Source organism: Vipera berus (genome assembly GCF_964194415.1).
Source record: "Vipera berus genome assembly, chromosome: Z".
NCBI classification, from domain to species: Eukaryota; Metazoa; Chordata; class Lepidosauria; order Squamata; family Viperidae; genus Vipera; species Vipera berus.
Window position 1 is genome coordinate 43,315,366 of NC_138205.1, and position 12,300 is coordinate 43,327,665.

The 12,300-nt window shown below is 38.3% G+C and overlaps 1 protein-coding gene across 3 annotated transcripts in view; it reads right to left on the reverse strand.

Annotated features, from left to right (window-relative positions):
* Positions 1-2,045: 2,045 nt before the first annotated feature.
* The window catches only part of MED1 (mediator complex subunit 1), a 36,744-nt gene continuing 26,489 nt past the window's right edge, over positions 2,046-12,300 (reverse strand). For 2 of the 3 annotated variants that reach the window (XM_081346441.1, XM_081346443.1), the window contains 3 exons: positions 10,484-10,579; positions 10,036-10,141; positions 2,046-7,972 (listed from right to left, as the gene is read on the reverse strand). In XM_081346441.1, coding sequence (XP_081202567.1) covers positions 4,711-7,972; positions 10,036-10,141; positions 10,484-10,579 — 3,464 coding nt within the window. In that variant the 3' untranslated portion in view covers positions 2,046-4,710. The remainder of the gene's footprint in view (positions 7,973-10,035; positions 10,142-10,483; positions 10,580-12,300) is intronic. The other variant, XM_081346442.1, reaches the window with a different exon arrangement.

Sequence of the window (12,300 nt, forward strand, 5' to 3'; positions counted from 1 at the left end):
TAGAACAAATTAATGGAACTCCAACATTGTAGATGCTGCTCTAGTCACCAAATCATTGATTAGCCCACCAGCATTCCTTTGCAGACCACAAGGTTTTTTAATTTATCAGTGTGGGCCTTTCCCTTCTACAAGTTGCACAGATCTCTTCTAGATTTTCCTCTTGCCTTTTTGAGTTAACTCCTTGGTCTGTCACTGAGCAAGAATTGACTTTGTAGGGAAGCATATTATCATTTGATGTATATTTAACATATGTTCTACATTTATTTACCAATTATATAATATTTGTATGCAATCCACATGGTGAGGTTTGGGGAAACTTACAATAGAAAAAAATATATATTTAAAATCATAAGATTAAAACATCGCCTGGCCCGCACCGCCTCCGCTGCCCGCACCACGCAGCCCTGCCATAAAGAGTGGGCTCTGCTGCTCCCACAGCACCAGCCGCGCCAGCTCCAGCCCTGGGGGGGGAGCCCACTGCCAACACCCTTCACACCTGTGACTGCAGCAGCGCCCCCCCGCCTCCTGCGCCCGCCAAGATGAGAGTTCCGGCACCTTTTTTTTTAAAAAAAGCACTGGATAAACATGAAAATTTCTAGGTTGGTTTATCTGCAAATAGGCTTAGGTGCAAGTATGTTCAATGCCACCCAGAGTTGCATGACTGCAACATGGGCAGTAAATTTAGTAAATATATAAAAGCATTTAATTTTGATATATAATCAAGGGTACATCTGCCCACACCATATAATGGACTCAAGGCTTTCTATGCTGGCATCAGAGAAATGGTTGCCACATATGCCCTACTATTGCTACAAGCTTCCACCTATTGCTTTTGATCTTACAGATCTTATTAAATTGTATCTGATCCTAATTCTGGAATTAGTGTTACAAAAAATGTTATATACATAATTATCATTACATGCAGACAATTCTATGATGATTTCATGTAGACCCAGTACAGAAATTCTGTTGGATTGTAAGGATGTGTACCTCAGATTCAATGTTGGGCCACCAGGCCACCACAAATATGAACTTGCCAATAAGGAGATTATCTTTCTTACATTATAACCTGGTAGGGTTATATAAGCATGATCTCTCCCCATCTTAAAACGTCAAAGTATTTAGATACAATTAACTAAAAGTTTGGCTTTTTAAATTGTATGTAATCTGAGATATTAAGTCCTAAATAACATTGAGCATATTCAGTGGTATTATTGGTAGAGTGAAGTCCCTTTGCCAAAAGAAACAATTTTTTTAAGACAAACTGGGACAGAGATTATGAAGCTGTTACCTCCTATTTTGTATTAGTTGAATTTTGTTTTAGCTTTATAGCAGAATAAATGCCACACATATGCCCTTTAAAACAAATAACCAGCATCAGTACTCAAATTGCAAAGCAGCACATACTCTTTGTAACAATCCACTTGTTTTTTGGTTTTTTAAGGACCATAAAAATGTGATTTTTCTTAACCTTGCTTGGAGGCAATCACATTCAGCAAGGTTTTTCATTCTCAGAAATGTTCCTATCTTCAAACATTTAAACGAACTCCAACATTGTAGAGGATTTGGAGGACAGTTCTAGGTTATGCATTCAGTTTGTGTACTTATCAAGGCTGTTAAGCCTCCTTCGATGAGCCAAGAATGTTAGATAGTTGTTGGCAAGCTACTTTTCAAGGAACCTATCCCGCATTATTATTATTCTCATGGCTCTTAAATAATTTTAAATCATAAATAAAAATAATAAGCACTTGTTTCTGCTGTTTGTTGGGTGTAAAGTGAGAGCCTATAATCCATCTATCAACTAATAATGAAGTCTTCAGGAACAAAAGGTTGAAAATGAAGGAAAAAAACCCATAGACAAATGGTTCTCAGTGCATTAAATCCTATGTTATTGCCATGACCCCCCCCAAATAATCAAAGAAAGTAGCATTTGCAATTATATCATATATGAATATTGATGGATAATATGACAAATTTATAATTATTTATACCTTCCAGTTAATTTTAAATATTATAATTAAGTCAAGATTTCAACAGACTTTCCAAAATAGCATTTAATAATCAGTATTTCCTCTGCATAGAAAATGACATTAAAATGCAATAATCAAAATAAGGCAAATATTTCTACCAAACAAATTTATTTATATGTAAAAACCAACATATATTTTAAAATACTTTTCAAGAAGCTAAAACAAATTACTGTACATTATACTCCTTACCCACCTGTCATAGGAAGCAGTCTTTACACAAATTGTTCATAGAGTGAAAGTAAAGGTCACATATTTACATAAAAAAACAATCTAAGCTGCTGCAATTAAGATTTAAACATGTAGCTTTCCTATCTTAATTTCTTAATGCTTGGTTTGACAATACTGAGGGACTTGAGTTATTGTGAATAAGTAAACATTCTTTTGAAAATAATCCTTTTGTCATATGATAGCAAACTTTAGAGTTAGCACATTTTTTCAATATAACATATACAAAAGAAAAAAAGACAATGTATCCTATACTGTGCACATGTTTGGGCAACTCAATATATACGGGGAATTTATGACTGACAGCATACTGGTTTTAATGCCAACTGATAAAATAGACCTACAGCCAATACTGTATCTTTTTACTCAAATGCAGACGCAATATTTAAAGCAGCAGTTCCCAACCTTTCCAGCTTTGTGTGCAAGCAGTAGGGCGAGTGCACTTGGGTGCATGCCCACCACTTGTGCATGTGGAGCTGCGCATGCTTGCATGCTGCTTGTGCAGCCTGGTTCCAAGTTGTATTATGTTTGCTTATCACCATTCTGCATATATTTTCAAAAATTCTTGCAAATGAAAGAGAATCTCTATTCTCTACATATGACACTGTATCTGGAATTATAGCAAACTTTTCATGAAGCTTCACTTTTGAAAATCCTATGTGCTGCTACTTAGAACTTTGCTTTTTCAATTAAAAAGAATACTATAGAAACGGAACACATGACAAACTGACCAATAAAGAATTGCATGTCTGTAATATGGTGCTATATAAGAAATATCAGTTAAGTATTTCTTACTGTTTCATGGATCTTGTGTGCAATTCTCAATCAACCATCTGCAAGTTACAATAATATAACTTGCTCTAAATTTGAAAAACAAGAAAACAAGAATGCAATACAAGGGTTATCTCCATTGTATCTTAGGGTGGCATTATCCAAGCTGGCTGCCGGAACTGTAGGCTAAAGCAATCAGATTTCTTAATTAGCTGGTGGAAATGTAAGGATTTTTATTTTGCAGGATAACAGGTTAAGTGAAAGCTGCCTCATATTTCATGAATGCACAGAATCTAAGAATAGGTAGACTAACCAGATAATACTTTGGAAAAATCAATTTATTTAGAATGCATAGTCCTAAGGCCACAGTTTAATCTATCAGCACAGAGATGGCCATATACTGCCAATGCCTAATCCAGATCCATATAGAGTGCTGAGCTGTGCAATTTTTCAAAATACTGGTCAAATGTCAGTGTTAAAATATAGAAGACAGGAAGTATTGGTTGGTAAACTGATGCATATGTATGTTGGAAGTCTATGGAGTCTCGGTTCATTTCCTATGACAAAATATAACAGTGCAAACAAGGGTGCTTCTCCTAGCTGTTATTTTTAAGTGTTAACACTGTTTCAGTGTTATTCCACTAGCATGAAAAGAGGTAATGAGCTGGCCAAACGTTTGGGAACTAAAACAACTCTTTAAAATACTGTACTACCGATTCCTATTATATGACCAAGAATAGCACATTTCTAGAGTGGCTTATACATCAAACAGGACTCATATTATCTCAATCCATAATGTTAAAAAAAATATACCCAGTGAAGGAAAAGGACATGATGCTTTACTATTAGAATTCTTTTCTTTGCGGTTTGTATATACATACAACATTTAAAAAGACCAGAAGTATTTAAATTCTGTGTTCAAGAGTTTCTAAAACCATCCCTTTCTGCCTCTCATCAAATAATGCCCTTTACTGTGTAACTGTTACACAGAAAACAGGCATGAAACTCAACACAGGTACTTTTTAAAATTTTTATAATACGAAGAGTAAGTCAAATTACCTTACAGGTATAACACATCTATATCAAAATACTTCACCCTTTTGGATGAGTGCCAAAATTGGTGCTCTCTGTAAATTTGTATCAGATTGGGGTCTTTTTCTTAAGAGGAAATGTGTCAGCACCTAAAAGATCTAGAGAAATATCAGGCACTAAATTGCTTCCAATCATCTGTGAATGAAAAGCTCTACCTAATATGAAGTATAAAAACCAAACTATAAATGCTAAAAAAAGATTAAAATTAAGCACCAAATATAAATATAAAAGTGGTGCAATGAAGACCTATTTCTACTAAAATAGTAATGTTCATCCTCTGCCTAAAGGAATGCAATCCTGTGAAAAAGTGACAGACTTATAACCAGGTTTTTTTTGTGTGTGTGTGGAAGAGGCTCTTGGTAGACACGCTTCCAATATAAATGTGTTTCTGTGTATATTTCTGTCACACACACACACACACAGAGAGAGAGAGAGAGAGAGAGAGAGAGAGAGAGAGAGAGAGAGTTCATTAGCTGTCCAAATCAGATTTGATTTACTTGTACCCATGCTCACAATTTTAATGTTATTATTATTCTTTTTTAAAAAAAAACATAAATTAAACATTCCACACACGCACAACTTACAAATATTCTCAATTCCTTATCAGGGCAACATCCATGAGATCATCATCTTCCTCCCCAATTAAGAAATCAGGGCTGGGCCTAGATGGTCTATCTGATGTAAGGATGGCACTGCTTGTCATAGACAGGGACTGTTCTGAAGAGATGGGAGATTTAGACCAGTTTTCTGGCTTTATGTTGTGAGATTTCTTTTTGTCTCTCTCTTTGTCACGATCCCTGTCACGGTCTTTATCTTTCACTTTCTTCTTTTCCTTTTTGTGTTTCTTATGCTTTTCTGAGCTATATTCTGGAAGAGGCCTAACTCCATCATCAGAGCTGGGGCTATTCTGATAGGATTTTTCTGCTATAGATGATCCAGATTCACTCTCACTGTCAATATTTTGGGGTGTATATGCAGGTGACTTACTGTGGCTAGGAGAACAACGCTCATGCTTTGGAGTTGATCCACTTATCAGGGGTGATCCATAATTTTTGGAAGATGACATCTGAGGCCTTAAGCCATCCCCACTTCCTTCCCCAGGTTTTTGCAAGGTAACTTTGGCTTTAATACTAGGAGAACCGCCATCATGTTTACTAATAATTATTTTGGCCACTCCAGTGCTTCCAACACTCTTTGAATCAGATGCTTTCTTGGAAGATTCAGTGGAACCTCCTGAAGCAGGGATTTTGGATTTCTCCTTGTCACTTCTTTCTCGTTTCCCCTGCAATTCATTTCCTGATAGATTGTGCTTGGAGGACATGGAGTGGCCTGATGAACTGGAATTCTGGACCATCTGTCCATCCACTGAATCTTCCCCTGTGGGGCCACTGGTGACCACCCCATGTTTGAGTTTGTCAATGACAGCAGTCAGAGATGGCTTTTTGTTTCGGCTTGGAGACTTGCCTTTGGAACTCCCATGCTGATTCTGAGATGAAGATATGGAAGAGCTGCCAGATGAAAAGGAAGAAGAAGATCCCATTGAAGAATTTGAAGGAGGCGGCTTCTGGGACATGGAACTGGAAGATCCCATCCCTGAAGATGACTTCATGCTTGAACTTGATCCTGTCCCAGGAATGTGTGAACCTCCAGAGCCGGAACTAATAGGGGACTTTGCTTTAGATGACGGGGGAGTACCTGGAACAGGTTTCATCGGAGAGGCCAGCTTGTCAGAACCGCCCGAGGGTCTAGAATGAGAAGGAGAAATGTTTGGTTTACTCATGGAAGGGTTCATAAGCGATGAAGGCTTCCCTTGAGGTTTGATCTTGGTACCTCCAGAGCCGCTGCTGAGGCCGTGTTTTGTGATGGGGGAGGACCCAGGCTTGCCCACTGATTGGGTGGAGCTTTTGGACTGACCTGAACCAGAGCTGCCTTGGCCTGAGTAGAGGCTGCCGCTCATCTTGGACCCCGAAGACCCATCCGACTTGCTGCTCTTTATTTTGCCTGATGTCGAGGAGGAAGACGAAGAGGATGACGATGACGAAGAGGACGAAGAAGAGGAGGAGGAATGACTGTGATGACTTTTGCTGCTCAAAGAAGAGACTGAGCCACTGCTTGTGTACTGCCCATGGGAAGGTTTGCCAACAGTCACTGTTCCCTTGGGAATCTGGATGGTGATTTTAGGGATGGGAGGAGTAGCTACCCCAGGGGGTGTTTGAGACCTGCCTGAACTTCCAGGAGATTTTGAGCCACCTGTACTTGCTGGTGGGGTGAAAGGTCTGGTGGATGTACTATGAGAAGGAGATTTGCCTTCTGGCTCCACCTTCCTCCGCTTCTGGACCTTTTCTTTACTCTTTCCATCACTGGATGGGGTGCGATTGCGTTTTCCACCCTTGCCATCCAGCCCAGGGCCCGTTAAAGAACTCCCAGATCCATTACCCTCTTTGACCCGCTTCTGTGATTTCTCTTTACCCAATTCTCCCATACTCAGTAAGGGGCTCTGGCTTCCACTATGATGCTCCAATACATCAGAGGCTCCCAGAGCCTTGCTGGTAGCTGTGATAATACTAAAGTCGACTGTGTCCGCTTGGCTGATTGCCTTGAACTTACTCTCCCCTCCATCTCCCCCCAGTACTTGCACACCCAGAGTACTTATCGTTTGTGGTGCAAAGCCCTTGAAGTCATCAGCGTCTCCGCTCTGGCTGCTATCATCAAAATAGTCTTCTCCAAAACCGCTTTGGCTCTGGCTGTTCAGGAGATCAGGGTTGAAGTCAACTCCATCTGGGAAGAACTGATTTGAAGAGTCACTGTTTGGGCTTACAGTAGCATCAGCAATCAAATCAGCTGGATCAGTATATGGATTTTCACTGTTGTTTGGCTGAAAAACATCTGGATCAAAAAGGGCACTTTGGGAATGCCCTGAACTGGATGAGTCCCTTATTGGTGTCCCAATAGGAGGACAATCTTCATTGGTATTCGGCAGCTTGGATGCTTCTTCTGCTATATCAGAAAGAATATCTGTAACATCAGCACCAATGCTGTCTGAACTGGAGAGCCGGACCATTCTCTGAATACTGGATTGGGCATGAGGTATAGACTGTGGATAGGTTGTTGGAGGGGTGCTGCACTGACTTGGTGCTGGAGTAATATGAGGAGTATCTAAGGTGTCGGTGGTCATGTTGACATCAAATATGGGGTTCTGGGAATCAACATCCATAGAAAACAGCTCTCTCTGAAAGTCATCTTCAGTCTGATGCTTTGGTTTATCCACCAACACACGTGACTTTTTCTTTTTTTGCTTATTGCCCCCTGGTCCCATTTCCATCCTCGGAGAGCCAGAGGAAGAGTTCTGTCTCTCAAGTGGACTGCTTCCATAAAGAGTTGAGAAATCTTGAGCAGCATTGTCCTTCAAAAGATTCATAAGCATTGGATGGTTTTTGGTGTTGCTTGCAGGAGATGACACAGGGGGAGGTGTGTGGTGTGGAGGAGTGGGACTAGAGCCAATAGTAGAGCCTACATTGCCTGTGATTTGTAGCAAACTTGTAAGAATGGGGTTCTGAGACACTTTGCTGAAGTCCTCCCCATGTCCAACTGAATCATGCCGTTCTTTGATGCCCATGCTCATACTGAATAAAGTGGAGATGGGGCCGCCAGGGAAAGTACTGGTTGGGGTGGTGGTGCCACTCATTGGGTTGTTGCCGGTAGTCATGCCATATCCTGGGCTGCTTGCAGGTGGCAGATTCTTCTTCACCATGTCTTCAACTGTCTCAGCAATGAGGGACAAAGCTGGTGTGTCTGCTTGGATTGTCTCTGCCTTCCTCCTTATGGCTCTCATAGTCACAGGAATTGACATGCACCTACAAGATACAATGTTGTAAAAAGATGATTTAGTGCTATTATTTAATAATTTTCTCGGAAAAGCACAACTACTTTTATCACAAAAGATGTGAACAACGATGGGTCTGTCTTTGCATTTTTTACCTGAATATAATTCAGATGCTTTATGAATAGAATATAACTATATACACTTAAAAGTTTTCTTCTTTAGAACTATAAAAGGCAATACATAACTGAATGATAAATGAAGACCAACTAAGCGTTATTTTCAAGTCAGGGCAGTAGCATCCTTTGAAGCACAGATGGAGGCCTTTCTCTAATAATCTTTCCCACTCCTTCCAACTCTTTTTTTTAAATTCCCCTTCTCTCAATTAACAAGCAAACAAAACAAGATATACTGATTTGTTTAAGTAACAATAAATGAAGTTAAGTATGTCCTAGTAGTTTTATAAAATGTGCCACAATTATTTTAGATTATTTTAAACTGAGGGACTAAATACAATTCAGAACATTATGTCCTCCTATACTGTGCTCTATTGCAATTTATGTTTAACAAAAATAAGCACCTGAAAATAGTTACAAGTAGTCCTTGACTTACAAAGACAATTGAGACCACAATTTTTGATGCTAAGCTAGATTTATTAAGTGAGCTACACCAGATTTTGACTTTTTGTTGTTAAGAGAATTACTGCAGTTGTTAAGTGAATCATGAATCCAGCTTCCCCCATTGACTTTGCTTGTTGGAAACCCATTTAGAAGGTCTCAAATGGCAATCATATCACCCTATGACATTGCAACAGTTATAAATACAGGATAGTTGCCAAATGCCCAAATTCTGATCACATGATTGTGGGGTTGCTACGATGGTCATAAATGTGAGAACCGGTTATAAATCACTTATTTCAGTGCTGTTGGAATATAGAATTTTCACTAAATGAATGGTTGTAACCTGTGAACTACATGTACCTTAACTCTCCATATTATTTTTGTTTCAAAGGAAGATGCACTATAACAACATCACTGCCACAATTCTTGATTCTCAGAAGCAATTTGACAAAAATACAATTAACGTGTAGTCCCTAGCCTAGCTAAAATAAGTTGGCCAACCCTGAATAAGATAAAAATATGAGATATTCAGATCTCAAGGGTTGTACACATTTTCTTCTACATGAAAGTGTTGATATCTGATCAGATTCCACAGGCATATTATAGGCAATCCTCAACTTATAACCATTTTTAGTGACCTAGACTAAAAAAGTGACCTAGACCATTTTTCACATTTATGACCTTTGCAGCACCCCCATGGTCATGTGATCAAAATTCAGATAGTTGGCAACTGGTTCATATTTATGATGGTCACAGTGTCCAGGGGCATGTGATAACCTTTTGTGACCTTGTGATCAGCTAAGTCAAGGGGAAAACAGATTCATTTTATAACCGTGTTTCTAACTTAAGAACTGCAATGATTCACTTTTGTGGCAAGAAAGGTCATAAAATGACACTTGTCTCACTTAGGAAGAGAAATTTGGGGCTCAATTGTGTTCATAAGTCGAGGACTACCTGTACATATCATACACTGAACAAGCTAGTGGCCCAATTCATACACATTTCTAAGCTGTAAACCACTGCATGCAAACCACATTGCCTGGATGCAGTGGTGGGATTCAAACATGTGAACAACTGGTTCTCTGTTTGGATGTCACCTCTGGAAGTCCATTCTGGGCCCGGGCAACAAAAAATTAGCTACCGGTTCTGCTGAAGTGTTGCAAACTGGCTGAATCCCACCACTGCCTGGATAGTTATGGGAAACCATTACAAAACTAAGTACATTATATCTTAATATAGTACATGAATCTAGCGAATCTTGTTGTGTAGCTTTGAAAAAATTAGGAAAAGTAAATTCAGAATAATATTGCACTGAGTGAGGCTTTTTTTGCTATTGTACTAGCATCTGAAAAATAGCAGAAAACAGAAAAACAATAAACAAAGATTTATGGTGAAAGTTATTTGAATATATCTCTGAATAATCACTTTTATATTTTACTAGTTTCAAGTCATCTGGTTTTTGTTTAAGCAGACATACCTTTGAACAACCTTTGCAATGAAATCATCTGTGCAGATGAGTGCATCAGAAAGCCCTTTGTACAATTTGCAGTTCACATGGGTAGAATCTTGTACATCCATTACCACTGAAAGACAGAATTCATGAGCAGAATGTTACTGAAAATAAGTGAATTTTCAGCCAATGTCAGTTTATTTATTTGTATCCTGCCTTTATTTTTTTTATAAATAACTCAAGGCAGCAAACATATCCAACATACCTTCCTCCTCCAATTTCTCCCACCACAACAACCCTGTGAGGTGAATTGGGCTGAGAATGTGACTGACCCAAGGTTACCCAGCTGGTTTTGATAGCTAAGGTGGAATTACAGTTCATGATCGCTTTTTTCTAGCCTAAAGCCTTAGCTACTAGACCAAACTGGCTCTCAGTTTATACATATATCCCAATCCTCCTCACTCCTGTAACTCACCACAAACTAAGGAGTCATTAACAGGGTGCTGAAAAGATACACTGAAGCAGGAGTCAGAAAGAGGGCAGACTTCAAACTGCAGGATGCCGGGGGAATCTGGAAAAAGAGCACAACTTGGTAATACAGCCAAGAGAAAAATACTTGTTAAAGTATGGATGGATATCAATATGAAGTTATAGAGAACTCTATTCACTGTACAATGAAAATCAAGGAAATAAGAAACATTCATATTTTTATTAGCAACTCAATTATGACATGGAAAAAATAGATTTGAAGGCAAGGTCAGATAATCTGTTGTCTCCATAAAACAACTTTTGAGAGCTAAATTGGGGGCTTTAAAATTTGATTTAATGGAAGATCTTTCCAAATAGAATTGGTGTCAGGGAACAACAGAACCATCAGTAATACTGCAGTTCTGTAACTGGTTGTTAACTGTTGTTTGCTTGTTGAGTTCTGGAAAACTTTGCATTATTATTTTAGTTGACACTATGATTTTTTCTCTCTCATAGACAGATCATAGCTAAGATTTAGTGATTTAGTCAGTCTCACTTATTCCAACAGAACTTATTTCTGTGCATGCATTTTTAGAATTAAATGCTATTCCCCCCCCCCCCAAAATGCTCCTTTCTTTAGAGGTTTGCACATTTTGCGGGGGATACTGGAATCGACCAACTCCCTTGATGATAAGATTGCCTTGTCCCCTGCATAGAACAAAACTGTTCTATTCATCGTAGCTGCCTAAGTCATATATGTATATGTCTATAGAATATTATTTATATATTTGTTGCCATTTTAGGCTTTTATTATTTTTATCTCTATTTGCCTATTTCTATTGAATTCAGTTGCTCTTGTAAACAATTATAGGAAAAATATGCAAATGAAAGTGAAAGATTTGTTTAATCTTGGTAGGAGAACCATTCCCGATGATACAAAGACAGCTAATATTTTTTAAAACAATTCTGAAATGAAAACTCTTTGAGAATGAACAGGATATCTGTAGGACTATTGCAGCTGTTCCCCCCCCCCCCCATGCTGTTTGCTCTTGCCTGTGACTCAGGAAGGTCAGTGGTGAGACTGACAAGAGTTGCAGTCTAAAAATATTTTAACAGCCGCATGCTACTATTTGTAACTTAACCTATCTCACAGATTTGCTGCAAGGCTATAGTGAAAAAATCCTAAACTTGTCAATCTGGATTCCTTGGAGGAGACACAACAAATCCTAATTGTAATTTGATTTCATTTATCTTACTTTTAATATTTCCTCAAAGTATCTAACATATTCTGTACTCACTTCATGCCTCTAGCAAAGACGTAAACATACTAGGGAGAATACTGATATGCTAAATTTCATACAAAATTAGTTTTAAATTCAACATGCTGACATAATGGTTGCAAATCTTTGTAATTACTGTCTAAAATACAGACTTGTCAATACTGTTCTAATTTTATCCAATTTTCTCTTATACTACAAAAGATAGTCCTTTTTCCTCTTGAAAAAGATAACACTATATAAACATCCAGTTTATGCCTGCTTGTACTAATCCTGCAATTTAAAATTTTCAAGGTCTTTTGAGTTAGTTGGTGCCAAATCAAACAACTAAATAAAAGTCTATAAATCCAGTATTGATTTCAAATAGACTTAAAACCTACTATAATTCTTGAGTGGAAAGTTGCACAATAGCATGTAAATACAGGTAAATACATTATAGGTAGTCCTTGACTTATGACCACAATTTAGCCTAAAATTTATGTTGTTAAGCAAAACAGTTGTTAAGTGAATTTTGCCCCATTTTATGACCTTTCTTGACACAGATGTT